Source organism: Urocitellus parryii, chromosome 7 (genome assembly GCF_045843805.1).
Source record: "Urocitellus parryii isolate mUroPar1 chromosome 7, mUroPar1.hap1, whole genome shotgun sequence".
Classification (NCBI taxonomy): domain Eukaryota; kingdom Metazoa; phylum Chordata; class Mammalia; order Rodentia; family Sciuridae; genus Urocitellus; species Urocitellus parryii.
The window spans coordinates 153,313,331-153,330,554 of record NC_135537.1 but is presented as its reverse complement, the minus strand read 5'-3'; the positions used below and the strand labels follow the sequence as shown (position 1 = coordinate 153,330,554).

Below are 17,224 nucleotides of genomic sequence, written 5' to 3'. Positions count from 1 at the left end.
TTGTGACTTGTACTACCCTACACAATTCAGCTTCCACACCTCATCCAGCCAATAAAGGCCCTGCAGTTATCTTAAAAGCATCTATCTATTGTTCCCTTAAAAAGATCTCAGGATATCTGATCGATATGCCCTTCCCAGTTACTGCACACACATAGCATATTTTCTCCCAGAGGCCCAGCCCCAGAACCTACCACCTCTGGGCCTTTCACTTCATATTGAATAAACAGTTTTTTCCAACACCAAGGAGGTGCCAGGCACTCTTCTAGGTGCTATATGAAAAACAAATGAATAAGTCAAGGTCCTTGCTCTCAAGGAGTTCAGTCAAGGGAGGGAGACAGACTTGTAAACAAATCAAGGTAATACAAGGCAGAATTAAACCAGAGCCCGATAGCAGTACAAACAGTGTACTATGGGAGCACACACAAAGCAGCTATTAATTCTGCCTGGAAATATCAGGGAAGGTATTGCAGAAGATGTGGCATTTGGCTGAGCCATGAAGGTAAGTTAAGTTTATCAGGTGGAGAAAAGACAGCAAGAGAAGGGAGTGAGGAGGAATTAAACTAAATAGAGGAAATAGTAAAGAAATGAGGCAGAAGTTGGAAGAGTAGATCTCACCCTCCCTTGGTTCCACATGGACCTTACAGTCTTCTTATGGCCTTTATGGTGGGTTAGAAAAATTGGCTTACATATTTCTCCCATACACTGAAATGTTAATTTCCATGAAGGGAGGAATCATGTCTTGTTCATCTTGGTGTCATTAATAACTTAGCATAATGCTTTACACATAGTGGGTGCTCAATAAAAGTTGGTAGGATAAGTGAATAAACTAACAAAAAAAGAGAAAGAAATTCGGGAATGTATGCAGACAGAAAAAGTAATCCATTATGGCTGAAGATAGGGGACACAAAAGGGCTGTAATGGAAGGTAGAGGCTAGAAATGCAGGTTAGAGGCTAAATCAGGTAATATATAGACCTACAGACATCCATTTTGGTTTTACAGGGCCTTTCTAGTGTACTTAAGCTTATTTCTCTTCCCAAGCATTTTTCAGGTTGCAAAAGCATTCTGACCAATAAAGAACAAATGACTATGTAAAAGCAAGGGAATTCATAGTAGATGCTCAGTAATAGTCCTTTTAAAATTGAATGAAATAGTGAATTACTCCATCCCAGAATGGTGTTGGTTTTTATAAAACCACAGTATGTTCCTAACTCACAATCTATTTGTGGTCACTTCTGACTCGCATGTTTTTCTCTCATACCCTGACCCATCCTATCTTTGTACTCTTGGGTTTGAGTCTTTATAAGCACATTTTCTTATTAAGTTTCAACCCTAATTATGATAGGCTTATTTTTCCAATACATTGGGTCATTCATAGCTTTATTACTATTTTCCAGAAAATCAAAACCACACTAAATTTGGGACCCACAAATTTGACACACACATTCTTAATTTTCTTTGTCTGGAATGTCAATAAATAAACTGAATATATTGGTCCTCTGAACCAATCCCTCCTGAGCCATCACTCAATCTATATACTATTCCAATTCCATCTTCATTAACGACAAATCTTCAACCCAGGTATTCAGCTTATTAAAGTAATGTGGTCATGATTCTGCTTGTTTTCAGGTTATCTTAATGACACAGATTACACTGGAGACTTCTCCTTGGTCCGTAAATCCTATTTTATAGCTGTTAGAAATTAAAGTTGTCTGTATGATTGCTCTTCACAAACCCATGGTGACTCCTCTTTAGTGCCTTGGGATTTCCTGTGTGACTGCAAATTGAATGTTTGATTGATGGTTCTTTCTCATTTTTCCTAAAGATCAATATGACGAAGGTCTTTAATTACTAGGGTCATCCTGTGTTTTTCCCCTTTCTGTTGCAAAGCCAGGCATATTTGTCCTTTGGTAGTCTTGAGGGACTTTTCTAGTTCTCTATGACTTCTCAAAAATAATGACCCATGAGTCCATAGCCACATCTGCTTGTTCAGTAAGTGCCCCTAGGTTGCATATGATCAAATTCTTCTGATCAAAGAAGAATTGGCAATGAATGTATATCCTTCTATTTTTTATTCCCACATTAACCATTTCTCTCTCCTTAATTAGTTGTTTATTTCCTAAAACACTTACCTTGACCAAACTTTGAGTCAACTGCTTACCTAAGATCTATTTTTAAGAAACACGATTGAAAATATTAGTAAGTTTGGCCTTTTTCATCCTGGTAGTAATAACAATTCATCCTTCTTGATGAGAAGATTGCTTTTTTGTACATATTATATTGTCTTCCCAATTATGACCATTTTTTATTTTGTCCTTTTCTACAATTACCATGTTGTTGTCTCTACTATAAAATTGACTTCAGTATGTTATAATCACCAATTTATTCATCTTTCTCTACCTCCTCAAGAGTAGGTATCACATCACCTTTACCAGAAACCCCAATATTTCCCATAGTGACCAATAAACCATGGGAATTCAAGCTTCATAAAGATGGGACAGACGATACAATACACAACAGAGTATGTTAGATTCTGCAAATAGTTAATCCTACAGATGAGAACTTGTTCCTTCAGAGCACAGAGGAAGCCTCATACCTTTCTCTTCCATATATACAAGTTTGTTTATTTCTTGCCTCATCTACATTTAGTAGAGAGTTGATTCCCTTTATTTTGCTCCTATTTATTCATCTTTATTAATACTTTTTGAACAAATCTTAATTGTAAACATGTATGAGGTACATAGTGATGTTTGATATATGTGGGCAATGTAGAATGATTAAATCAAGCTAATTGGAATACCTATCACCTCATTGGCTTATCTCGTGTATGTGTGGTGTGTGTGTGTGTGTGTGTGTGTGTGTGTGTGTTGATACTTTTGAAACTTTATCTTAGTTATTTTACCCTTAGTGAAAACCTAGCTTATTGGAAACCTTCCCTTATGATCATTACCCGATTCATCACTCCTAAATTTCTCACACCCTTCTACCCAAAGGTTTAAAAAAAAAGCTTTATCTACTAATATGGGCAGAAGGGAAACAGAACTGTGTTTTCTAATTATTCACTATGAGTCCCTGCAGTTGTTCAGGGAGGCAAAAGTCATAACCCAAATAGTTCATTAGGGACTGATCACAAATAGAACAAGAATTGATTCAAATATCTCTCTGTACTTAGTTGGCATTTTCTACTCTATCAACAACTGCATTCAGTCTCTGCAGCCTGTAGAATATTTTGATGTGACAATACAATGTAAATCCAATGCCAATCCATTGCAAAGCAAAATTTTAAATATTGCAAAAAATGCAGAATTTTGTGAAGCTGATGAAGATAATGTGGAGACCTAATCAGCATGCAAAGCCACTGACAATTGAGACTCTAAGATTAGTAGACTAGTTATGATTGACAAGCACAAAATGAACAAGAACTGTATAAGAACATTTTAAGATTCCAGGAAAAATGTCTTAAGATTCCAGGAAAGAAATTCTGAAGCCCTCAAATATTTTTTCAAAAATTATCTTCTTCATGATGACTTTGTGAAAATCAAGTATGAGGAGTACCATTTCAGTTATAATTTAGTCTAAAGAATTAACTCCCCCCCCAAAAAAAGGGAATAAATGCTTAACTCATTCTCAGAATTAAGCTATAACTACAACTTAAATGTTAATAACATAAAATTATTATCTCATGATTACTTTTTTAAGATACAGAACCAATCAACCTTTTATATATACTTGCTATAAAATTTTGACTCTGATTTAAATGGTTTCATTTATAATGGACTTTTCCATTTTAATTTTCCTGAAAGCATGAAGCTTCCTGAAACTGCTTTGTCAGCTTTTATACTGGCAAATGTCTGTTTCTCCAAGCTAAACAGTCAGTCCTCCAAGGATAGAAATTATGAATTCTCTTTCTTTATTATTTACCTCCACCACTAACAGCTTATTCCATCACAACCCACACACCTAGCCTTGGCAAAGAAATGTGAGGAAAACAAGCAGGCAGACTTATGTTAAAGGTGGATTACCTAACTTGGAGGAGAACTCTCCTGAAGGTGAGACTAGCTGCAAAACCAACACTCCCCCTATATTCATGGTTGTACCTATGGTTCCTCACCTAATCATTCTCAGTGCCTATCATTCATGACAGGCCCACCTTAAAGAGAATAAGGTTTGGAGAGTGTCTTTCAAAGTGATTTCTTATTTTGTCTTATTTCCCTCTACAGGATATTCTCTCCTATCACAAAAGGAGTCATCAGCGTCTCTCTCCTGGATTATATCTAGGTTACCTAAAACTATGTAGCTCTGTGGATCAGATCAAAGTTCTTGTTACTCAAAAGTTACCCAACATCCTCTGCCATGTGAAGATCCGTGAAAACAATAACATTTCCAAGTAAGTGGTCAGAGTCAGAATTTTCCTTGTGATGAAACAATGGCTCAAGTGACCAATTTGATGTGCCCAAAGGAAAATGAAACATTACTTGCCAGCACAGTTTCTATGGTGAGATGTCCCACAGCACACTGGAGCAATGCCACAGCTGAGATTTAACACTAGGATAAGGAGGGCTTCCATTGTGGGTTGGTGGAATGAGTGAGCCTATTAAAAGGGAGTACTGTCTTTCCATGTTTCCCTCTGCATTATTAATGGTACAAGCACTGATGCTCAACAGATTAATGAACACATGACCTTTTCTTCCCAAATTGCTATTTATAATACCTTTTCTTCACAATCTAAAAGTCATGTTTGTTTTGTTCATTGTTTTTAAAATTCTCTATGGGAATGGAATCTGATAAAGCTACTGAATCTTAAAGGATCCCCCAACCTCATCTCAAACCTTCATTCTCCTTACTCCTAACCCCCCTGGCCTGAGAATCTTATATGTTCCCTATGCCTCTTTTGGTTCTCTAGGGAAGAAAAGAAGTAACAAGGTCTGAGCCTCTGTTGGAGATTTGCTGTATGGTTTGGCATTTGGTGAATTACCCTATTAGCTTTGGGAAAATCTTGGTAATCTGGCTCAACTTTACAACTAACCCTAATAACAGGCCTCTGAAAATCTACTATAATGTACTGAATTGTGTTCAACATTTAAAAAATGAAAAAGAAGAAATATATAATGAAATATTATATATTTGCTTCAAAAAGTATAAACTAGATCCTCAAATTCTATTTACACCTATGGATTTGCTTACAACCAAAGTAGACTCTAATTTGGTCATTTAAAATATGGCCCTCAAAATTGAAAGACTTCCTTTATTAACTATTATATCTCTCAGGGTTCACTACATAACTATTATTTGATGATAGTTGAATAAATGATGATGATGATGATGATGATGATGATGATAATCTCTTAAAGAACTCACTGACCACCATATTCTCTCCTTTCACTGATCAACTACACCTGGACTTTAAGTCTGCCCTCTGGTGGTCATTTCAACAATCAACATTAGTTATCTTCTTTTGTCTTCCCAATAAGTTACATGACTCATATTTGTGTTGAGTTGGCAGTGGTTGTTTTCATCCATTTCTAGATCATGTTCTAATAGCTTATACTCTATTAGTGGTTATATGAACTAATTTCCTCTACCAATTATCCAAAGTTCATTTTTACAATAACCTTTGCTCTGCCAGGGCCATCTCCCTCATCCTCATAGTCTAAAATAATTAGTTAGTGGTAGGTGTTTCATGGTATCCATATTGGTAGACTATTTCCTAATTTGATTATGAGACCCTATTTTAGCATGTGGTTCTTTAGACTTTTTGTACACTTCAGCTAGCCATAAACCTCTCGCTTAGTTCAATATCAGTGATGGGAAAGAAGAAATAGTTACCAAGCCAGTTTTTAAGATAATTCTTTGTAAAGTCAAAAGTATACAATAGGGCTTAATTTTTATTCTTTTTTTCCTCTTATTGGGACAAAGAATAAGTGTTCTAGTCTTTTCCAGTATGAGACCTGATATGAAACATATCTTAAAAACAAAACTATTCTGAAGGGATAGCTTAAAAAAGAGAATGGTGTTTGTTTGTTTGCTTTTGATGAAAAAGCTCATGACACATTCAATTTGACACAGATTGGAGACAAGGCTGGTATGACCCTTTGGGGAAATCCCTGGTTTTCACAGGATGGGAACATGTGTCAGCGCCTCCTCTCATTCTGTCCCCAAAGAGGGCTCCCCTTTCCTCTCTAGCCTGTTCCTGAGAGCACACTGCTGCTCCCTGCAGAGTTTCAAGGAGAAACCTGGCCAACTGAATGTGTTTCAAGACTTGTACTAAAATACCTGTGGAAACAGTGTTACCCAAGAGGCATTTACCTTGATCTTTTCAAGTTCTTTTTGAAGAGCAGCCTTTGAGGGACAAACCAGATGTGCTTTCCTCCCACCACCATTCTTTTCCCTTCTGTTCTAAATGACATTTGGAAAAGTTCATCAGGAACGACTACAGAGCATGCAGAATGAAGACATAGATGACTGTTTTGAGAGAAGGATGGAAGCAGTGATGTGTGTCCCTTACTTCCTTGTATTGAAATTGTCTGGTGTTTCTGTTTGTGATTTTCCTCAAGCTTTGGAAGAAGAAAGAAACAAAAATAGGGCCCACCATTACAACAGCACAAGGTTGAAATGTGCCATGTGGTTTGCTGCCTGAGTTGGACAAGAGTCCAGTGGTTACCCAACTATGGAATTAACCAGCAGATGCCCCTGTGGTAAAACGTAGGCTCTTAGAACTTATGGAGGACCCACAGGGAAAGAAAAATAGGACAGTCAGGAAATTATTACAAAATATTTGAAAGCTTCAATCTCAAAACCTAGACATTTGGAAAATGCACACAAATTAGACCTGCATTCTGAGGCATATGTGGCTTGATAGGTGAACAAAAGCTTAAATTAGAAAAAGCTTATTTTAAACTCCATTCGGGTGGCAAAAAGTTCGAATTTTATGAATTTTGTTAAGTTTTAACCATCCAAAATTGCTTGTCCAGGTTCTGGACATATATGCTAAAGAAGTTCTGAGTTGTATTCTGAACTTTTGTTATATTTCTAATTTTAACTTGACTCAACATACAGAGAGGAGTGGGAATGGATCCAAAAGCTTTCTGGCTCTGAATCTATGGAAAGTGTGGATCATACTTCTGACTGCCCCATGCAATTGTTCTTCTACGAGCTCCAGATGGCAGTGAAAGCTCTCCTTAAGCAGATCAATATACCTCTACACCAGGTACTAGACTTTACCATTTTTATCTTCTTTTTATGGTTCATGGAAACTACATTGTAGCATAAAACTTACTCAAGAGGGATATATATATATGCATATATATACACACATATATATTTACTTTCTTTTATTTAAATACCACTTTGCATGTACGTACACACTTTGAATTTAATGCTTACAAGCACACACAAGCTATACTTGTGCTCTTTTTCCCTATTATCAGTCTCTTCCAAGTTTTCCAGATCCCACTGTACTGCCATCTAATCTACCTTGAAAGTCTCCATGGCTCAATATCAGAATAGCATAAAGCAATGAGAATATATACATATTTGCATCTGTAAACAAACAAGGGTGCAGCTAAATACACAAATGATTTATCTAAGAACAGAAGGATAATAGTATAATCTACAGTAGTGGCCCAACTACATCATTCTATCTACCCATTGAGAAGTTACTGTCAAAATTATTGTCTTATATAAATCAAAATATGAAATCTAACCTCCACAAATAAGTCATTTCAGAAAAAATTAAGAGAATATTAAAAGTTTATTAGGCTCTATCAATTTGATAGGATGTAGCACTAGGTTGAATTTGTTTCTTTTAGATATATGTTCATCATTTCTGCCCCTTCCCCAAAATCAATCCATATCTCTCTCTCTCTCTCTCTCTCTCTCTCTCTCTCTCTCTCTCTCTCTCTCTCTCTCACACACACACACACACACACACACACACACACACACACTCTTAGCCTTACAGGAGTATCTGGCTCTCTTTTAATAAAAGAGAACTATGAGGTGGCCTCTGACCCATGGAGGCAGGGAGAAATTAAAGATTGCAGGAGTGTGCTTCCACTGGGGTACTGCTCTGATTTTAAGTCAATACTGCATGGCCAGTCTAAACCAGCCCAAACTAATGAATACTAATTTGCTAAATTGCAAGAGATGCCAGAAGGACACTATGGAAACAACTAGATTATTCCAGAGGTGGCCATGTGCTCATGAGGAAGGGGGAAAAACAGCTCTACTTGTGACAGTCCATACTATTAAATGGTTTCTTGGACTTAACAGGTTTGAAGCAGCTCAAATTTCATTGGTGACTCTTGGGCTACATATACATGTTGGGAGAAAGCTGCCCAACTGCCTAACAGTATATACAACATTTTTTTTTTTTGATACTTGTAAAATTTTCTCAGTCCTTGGCCAGAAACTACATTTTTCCCCCTTAACCAACTTAAATTGAAACTAGTGGATTTTTAATTCAATCCATTTTTGTTGCTTCATGTAATTATATTCATCATTTTGAAAAGCCCACAGAATGCAATCATTTTCTGCTTTTATAAGAAGCATAAATGTTGTTTTCAGAGTTTATGTGGAACATTATTGCCTTAAATCTTGATTTTATATAGCATTATTAAATGGGCTGAACCCTAATATTTATGTTGTATAAAAATTCCAAGCTTGAAGTCGTGTAATTTTGTTAGATGTTTTATGCCAGTTTGGTGTTGTTTATGTAAGTGCCATGTTGTAACTCTCCTATTTTTCCTCCGCGCGTGTCCCTCTGCAGGCAAGGAACTTCCGCCTCTACACACAGGAGGTGTTGGAATTGGGTCACAATGTGTCCTTTCTTCTCCTGCTCCCTGCTTCAGACGACGTCTGTACAGCCCCAGGACAGAATAATCCTTACACCCCACACTCAGGGTTTCTTAACCTCCCTCTTCAGATGTTTGAACTTGGTATAGTAGCTTGTTTCACCTAGAAATATTAACCCAGCCTCCTTATAATAAAATCACAAAGTTATATCTGTTCCCCCTTGTCCCAGTGGAGGGTCAATAAATCACATGATGGCTTTGGCAACAACCCTTCCTAGAACTGTGTACAAGTCTGAGAAAAAGCAAAGCTCCAAGACTATGTGCCTGAGCAATAATTATTGAAACATAGCTAAGGCCCAATGGAGAGGAAGGAATTCTAAACAGAAAGTTCAGTTATCAGGCTGTGCTTATTGCCTTTCCTTTGCTTTCTTAAAATATAAATACAAGAACGATGTTTTTATGAAAAGCACTGCCCCTTCTCTCCCCTTCCCCACCTCCAACTGGGAAAAAATAATAATGAAATTAAAATGTAGAGTTTGTATCACTTGGGAGAGGGAAAAAGGTCCATAAATATAAGTCATAAATAGACTCTAATATTAAATAGACTAAATTTCTGACAGACCATTAAGAAATGCACAGAGTCTCTCAGGATGCAATGTTGTGACTTTTTATAAGGGGTTCTGAGTGGTGGAAGATCTTGTCCTGACTTTCAAAAATGAACAGCTTGGGCTCCAGTTTCTCCATCTTTGCAGAGACCCCTGCTGCCTACTGAGAATGTGAATAGGAAGGCTTTGTCTCCCTTTCGGTGCTTCATCTTGTAACAGGCCAATAAGAGGCAATTAGTGAGGGCTCTGTCAATTCAAATGAATTATACAGTTTGTGGGAGGCTGACTGGGTGGATGGATGGAATGGAGGCAGACCCTCTTTGAATTGCTCCCTAGCCACCAGATCTAGAAGCAGACAAGGAAACTGCCTGATGTCTTATTTTGAGACCTGGGCATTTGCATCTGAATTTATCTTTTCAGGATATTGTTTAAACTGCTCAGTTCCTATTATTCCAGGCAATTCAGATGCTAAAAGGTGATGAACAGCAACTGTTATTCTCCAGAGGAGGTAAAGTTCTTAAGATAAGTTTGAATCAGACTTGCAGACTGGAACTTGAGAGTTTTGGGTCACCTGCTGTATGACACTGGCAATCCCTTAACCTTTCTGTGCCTTTTCTGGGTTACACAATTAATACCATTAACCATACCACTCCCTAAAAGCCTAGATGTAAATGTGACCATTTAATGAGTTCCCCAGCCAAAGGACATTATTAGTCCATGTTATAACAGCATTGTTATTATGAAATATAGTTTGAGGCAAAGTATCTCACATGACCCAATGGCAATAGAAATAAATATTGGGTGCCTACTATAAGGATTTAGAAATCAGTAAGACAAAAGTTCTGCTCTTTTGATAAAAATTCAGAAAGAGGACAAGTGGTCCACTTTGCCTAGATCAGAAAAAAATATATATATGAGGAAACAGAGGAATAAAAAGCTCTTCAAATAAAGTAAGGCCAAATTGACTCTTGAGAACCAGCCTGAAGAATCTGTTTAAGGTGGACCAGAAGCAAGGTTCAAAAAATTCAGAGATTATTATAATAGTTCAGGGTTAGGGTAGGAATCAAAAAGAAAAAAAAAGGAAATGAAAGGAAATAAAAAGGAAACAAATACAAATATGAGAAATATTAGGAGTAATTAATAAGAGTGGGCAATTGTTTAAATGAGGTAAGGAGAAGTCTGAGAAATGCCCTGGTGGTTTTCAGTCCCAATGACTACAAAACAAATATATCGCTGCCTCTACTAGAAGTATGAAAGTCAGGGAGAAAAACAATTTGGGGAAAAAAGTGATTTTCAGCTTTGAATATGTTGAGTCTCAAGGTACTAAGTACACATGTCCCCTTGGCAATAGAAATTCTGGAAAGAAAAATTGTTACTAAAACAGAAATTTGGCCAGTGTCTACTGAAAACAGCTAAAGCCATAAAAGTGAATGATTTCTGTAAGATAAGTAATTGACCAAGAACTAAGGAAAATACTTCATTAGAGAGCTAATCAATATTTAATTCTGTGTAAAACAATCATTGTTTTTCCATAATTACAGGTCAAACTACTTGAAATTAATTTTCCCATGTTTTAATGGCCTTGACGGAATAATCAGTGATTTGGTATCAATCAAAATAGTACATGACTCCTAAGGCGCTGGAGGGCCCAGACATGTGAGGGTCTCTCTTCTTTTCTGTGAGGCTCACACATTCCTCTTGGGCAACCACACTGTGTTCTGCTGATTTCTACTCTACAATCTGGAGAAATGTACTAGTTTCCATTTTCTCTCTCCATTCTTTTGTTTATGCATTCATCGACAAATATTATTGAGTAGGAGACTGAGGCAGGAGGATTGCAAGTTTGAGGCCAACCTGGGCAACTTAGCAAGACCTATCTCAAAATAAAATGGAAGGGTCTGAGGACATATCTCAATGGTAGTGCACTTGCCTAGCAAGGTCCTGGGTTCAACTCCCAGTACCAGGAAGACCTTAGAGTGAGAGCATGCTTGGCTAAGAGATAAATGCACCTAGCATGTAGGTAAAAACAACAAAGATAGGAGATAAGATCAGAGAATCAATGGGGACCAGAATCATGCAGGCCCCATAGGCCATGATGAGGAATTTACATGTTATTTTAAATATATTGGGAATCCAATGGAGAATCAGGAGCAGTAGGGTAACATAAGTTCTCCTGCAAAATCCAGTAGAACTTCCTCACCACCACCACCACCACCACCACCAACAACAACAACAACAACAAAAATGCTTAACTTTGCTTACCTTAGCTTAACCCAACAGTCTGCAAATTCATTCAACCAAGACTGGAATCTTTTTTGCCACAGTACCTTTTAAAAGTACACTGAATCATATTTGGGATATGATGCCTTAGAACAGTGCTTCTCAAATTTTATTTGCATAAGAACTACCTGGATAGCTTGTTAAAATACAGATTCCCGAAGCCCAACCCCAGTGATGCTGAATCAGTACATCTGTGAAGAAGCTAGGAAATGTACATTTCCAATAAGCTCTCTGGTGATACTAAATCCACAAATCCATTGACCATACTTAAAACAGTACTGCCAAGCACACAGAGATGAACACAGAACTAGAGATGTGGTTAGTATAACAATACAGTAGAATTCAACTGTGTCTGCCTCCTTAATCTGCCTTACCTCCATATTGCTAAAAGCAATATAAGATCAGAAACTATCCTTCATCTATGAAAAGATCAAAGCCCGGGGCTCACAGTTCCCGGCTTTAAGATGTTTCTTCCTAGAGTAAGACTTTCTTACTCTCTTTATCATCCCTTGTTGCCATATTATGGGTGATCCAACTGATCATCTCCATGTAAATTTCCAGAAAAGACCTCTTAGTTGGGCTTGGTTCCACTGGCATATGCAATTCTATTAAACTTTTTTTAGGAACCTGCAAAAAGTGTTGCCAATAGGTGATGATTAATACACTCTTTAGTACAATATTTATTGTATTCCACTAGTAACAATTTTAAAATATTACTGGATCTCAGTAAGAATCATGACAAACTCTAACCTATCCCCAAGCAATAAGAACTTTCCAAGAGGCAAATTATCAAAGCTACTTCCTCCAGTAAGCATCAGCCCACTGAGAAATTAATAACATCTTATATAGGAACTTTTAAGGACTGGCTATAGTTCATCTAACCCCTCTAAGAAATATGCCAAGCATTTTTTATTTGCTTTTTGTTAGTAGGGACTTCTATTCTCCATAGATAGTTTTATAATAAAAGGTTGTGATACACTAAGCATTTCTGAGAAAGGAAAGAATGTTTTCGGAAATCCAGTCAGAACTCAGAAAAACTTTAATAACAACATGGGAATTCTAATGAAATTTGAAAAGGTGTGAATTATGGGAATATGTAAATTATAATAGAACAAAGAATTGCACTATATTTCAGTTTGACTTGTATAAGTCATCCCCAGCCCCATGAAAGGATTTGAGATTTGGCAAACTGACCATGTTTCTGCCAGTGGCCTAAGTGAATCATAAATAACATTCTAACCAGCTATGTACCTATTCCAGCATTAAACAGATCTAGCAAGGACAAAGTGACAAAGGAGCTTAGCCCTCTGTCTCCTGGAGTAAAGACCACTGGGGCAAACACACAGGATACTCCTTCAGAGGATTATCTGTGTTTTTGAGAGAGAGATGGACCTATAGGAGGAGCATCTTATAAGATCTGGACAAGCAGGGTTCAGCTGAGGCAAAGTTGTACAATTTCACCAAAGACCCACTCCCTTTTCCACAGCTTCAGGGATGACACTTCATCTTCTCTGGGGTAGGAACAGGCAAGAATCCCTCTACAGGAATAAAACATGTGCCAGGGGTCCCATAAGCATCACTGTTTACACTATTCCCAAGATAAAAGGAAAATGAAGTATCATGAACCATTAGAAAATCCATCCAGTGATGTAGCCTCTTGAGGATTTGCCTAGCCTGAATATAGGTCACCCTGCCCTGACCCTGTGGGCAGTCACAATTAACAGTAGGCTTGTGATGAGGAAAGCTGATTTTTTATATATTCCTTTGGCTCTATGATTCATACTAACTGGACTAGAAAGACAAAAACTGGAGAATTTTTTAAAAATAGTCCTGGTATACATTTCATACTTCTGTGCTTGGCTATTGACTATATCCTTTATTCAACAAACATTTACTGAGATTTCACAGTATGCCAGGTACTGTGCTGGGGCTGGACATACAGATACTAAATAGGCACAGTGTGCCCACCAGAAACTCAGAATCTAGTAGGGAATGCAGGCAACTATGCCAATAGTCTTAAAACAATGAAAGCACTGCTATGAGATGTGGGCTATTGAATTTCAGAGGAAAGATACTTATTCATTCCTTACAGAGATAATACTTTAGCTGGATTTTGAAGAAAAATAAAAATTCAGAAAGTGAAAGAAAGAACAGAAAAGGAAAATTATTTTAGGCAGAGAGGCCAGCATGCACAAAGGATTGGAAGGCTGGAAAGTTCTGTCCAATTAGATACATTCTTAGTAGCTCAATGTGAAGGATGCTTATGGCATCTGAGGAAGCCAAAAGGGCAAAATCACAAAAAGCTACTCTTATATCATCCTAAGGAGGTGAGACTTTATATCCTGCAGGCAAAGGGGATTGATTAAAAAAAAAAAAAACACCTTGAGAAAGGGACAACATGGTCTCAAAGGATTTTAGTAGTTCTGTGAAGGATAGATTGTAGGAAAGTAAGGGAAAAAAGGTCTGAGACCAGAGATTTATAATTAGAAAGACTGTCTCACTGGTCCAAGTAGGCAATAAGAACCTGAACCAAGGCAGCCACAGTGGAGGTAAAGAGAATAAAGCAGGAGAGCAAGAGGAATTTAGGAATTAAAATTGATGAGACTTTGTGATTGATTTGATGTGGTTGAAGAGCAAGATGGAGGAGTCAGAAAGTCTGAATAGGGTGCTGAGATGGATAATGTTGACATCTACCCAAACAGGAAAAATATGAAGGGAGGAACAGGTTTGGGGGAAGGGAGAGATGATGAGTTCAGTTTGACAAATGGTGAGTTTTGAGGTGCCTGTGGGATATCCAGGCAATGAGCCTAATAGAATCCAGGCCATGGGCTTGCAAGAAATGGCATAGTCTCAACCTTCATTCCTAATGCCCATTATTCATAATTTAGGAGACCATTCCTATATTCCAACTGCCAACTCATTCACTACTAGGAATCTAGAGGGGAACCTTCTGCCCAGGTTCTTTCTGAAACTTTGGCAAAGAATCATGGCACTTAAATGGACTCTTGGATATTATCTCATGATTCCTTTTCCTCCAAACCCACCCAGACTGATAAGGAGCTCAGCAAGTTAGAGAACCTTAGGGAAAATATTCTAATCTCAGTCCTGTTCTAATATTCTAGTCAATAAATGCTTCATTCCCCTTCCCAGGGTGGGGGAGGGGTTGGGACAGTGGGTGGGAACAAACATGTATTTTGTAAATGGTATATGCTCTGTTGGGTACCTGATATACATTGTATTATTTAATCCCAGGTAGGCATTGTAATCCCTGTTTTAGGGATAATACTAAGACTCCTAGAGGTTATCTGTCCACCACACAGGTAGTGAGTGGCAGAACTATGATTCAAACCCAGGCCTGTGCGATAGCTAAGCCTATAAACTTTCCACTGTACTCTACTACTAGTGTCCGTGCCAATGTATTTCAGGCTGTCACTATCTTTTACAGGAAAAAGAGAGAGAGAGAGAGAAAGAAAGAGATAGAGAGACACAATACCACATAAAATTAGTCTTAGTTTGTAAGTTACTAACAAATCATGTGGTCCAGATAATGACATTATTGTAGCCTTATACCATCTTGTCTTCAAAATGAATGTGATTCACATTTTTTAAAAATTAGAAGCTTCCAATCTATCCTTCCCTCCTCAGTGATGGCTACCAAATGTATCATTGCTAGACCACAAAAGACTATGTTAAAGTAACATTTGTTAAAGTGACATTAAAGGCTCTGGATGAAAACCACTAGAGCGGGAAATGGAAGTGCTACAGTTGAAACTTGCTCATTACTCACTTGTGGTGCGTGGCATGGATGGTGTGGGTGCTGTGAGGCCACCCACTGATCCATGGCTCCTACTGCAAAGACACAACAAGGGAAAGCTGTGAACACCCTGACTTTTAAGATTCAGTTGGGACTGATAGTGTTTCTTTTAAAGAAATTATTCAGTGTCTCTCCATAGTCAACTTTACCAGTCATATTTTATAGAGGGAAAAAAGTTGATTTTTTTTTTTTTTTTTTTACAACTTGGTTTGGAAAAGCAGGCTGTGAGACACTTCCCTCTCTCCACTCTCCAGCCAAAAGAGGACATCTGTCAAGTGTTAACAGGATATAATTCCTCCTTGAAAGGCATAAAGACACATTCAGAGAACTACAGGGGTCAAGAGTAAGCTACCAAGTAATGGTGACTCCTTCCTGCAGAGCTGCCAGTAAATATCAGAGACCCGAAATACCTTTCAAAACAGGAAAATCTAGCATACAGTGAGAGAAGTGAGAACAGAAGGAAAGAAGAGCCTTCAGGGACAGGGTCTGCCCTCTTCAGATCAACTCATGCATTTATTTTATTCATTTGGTCAATAAATATTAGCTGAGAAGCTACAATGTTCCATGTTTTGAGGAAATAAAAAGTAATAGTAGACATGCTTCCTGCCCTCAAAAAAATCAGTCTAATACCAAAATAGTCAGCTATCCACACAGTTACAATGTAGCAGGATATGCCATCATACATTTAGAAATAAGTGCTCTAGAAGCACAAAAGAGGAGAAACTGGTTCTGCAGGGAAGGGAAGAGATGTCAGTGAAAATTTCACTGAGAAGACAAATCAGAAGAAACATCAGGATCAGAAGGTAAATATGGGTAGCTGAGGATGAGGAAAAGCATGTTAAAAGCATGAGAGTATAAAAGGAGTGTAGTATGTTCACCAAAGGTTAAGGTTGATGCAGGGCTAAGGGTTGAAGGTGGTCACAGAATGAAAAATATAAGTGAAGTTATATTCAAATCCTCCACCACAAGAAGCTTCCTTATGGGCAACTTCCTTAAGTTTGGATTTTATACTGAAGTCAAGAGCGTTCTCTGTAGAGGTCTTTTAAGTGAAGAAACTGCTTGAGAATTCTATCATTTGAGGAAATAATTTGTCATTTACTGAAAGGGTATATAAAATCAGCTTCTCTTTGTGTCAGGCAAGGAAGTGCTAAAGAGAATAGAAAATATGGGAAGAAAGGATCTGACACCAGAGAGAAAAAATCAACCCCAGGTTGTAGACTACCTGGATTGAGAAATATCTCCTTGAAATGGGCACAGCTGGAGTAAGAATGAACCACTGAAGCCCTCACCCTATTCTTCTCTTCCACTTCTATGAGGAAAGACTTAGCAGGCTAAATTTCCACCCATCTAAGAGGAAATCACACAAGGAAGCAGGCAGTGGTAAGATGAGAATTGTAAGGTACACAGAAATCTCTCAATATGCAGAGAAGTAGGGCTTCCTCCCATTGCATAGAGATGACCAACGCCATATTCTGAGGCACTGTGGTTTAGCTTCCCTAAATGGCCAGATGTAGGTCTTGAGAATCAATAGGAAAATGGTGCAAGAGCATTAATTATATGTTATTTCTAGAATTCCTCACCCAAGAAGCCATAAAAAAAATGTTCTAACAGACAGTTGAGTTAGAATGACCCTCTTTCTGAAGCATGGAACACACTGGTTAAGTCTGAGGTACACAAAATAATGAGGTTCAACAGTGAGCCAGAAAGAGACTGGAACTACACCAATCTGAATCAG

At 37.8% G+C, this 17,224-nt stretch overlaps 1 protein-coding gene across 1 annotated transcript in view; it reads left to right on the top strand.

The window, feature by feature from the left end:
• Positions 1 to 17,224, top strand: part of Ankfn1 (ankyrin repeat and fibronectin type III domain containing 1) — a 137,706-nt gene that overhangs the window by 99,257 nt on the left and 21,225 nt on the right. Inside the window, exons 12-14 of the mRNA XM_026407796.2 lie at positions 4,219 to 4,385; positions 7,055 to 7,205; positions 8,766 to 8,934. Of these exons, the coding sequence (XP_026263581.2) occupies positions 4,219 to 4,385; positions 7,055 to 7,205; positions 8,766 to 8,934 (487 nt within the window). The remainder of the gene's footprint in view (positions 1 to 4,218; positions 4,386 to 7,054; positions 7,206 to 8,765; positions 8,935 to 17,224) is intronic.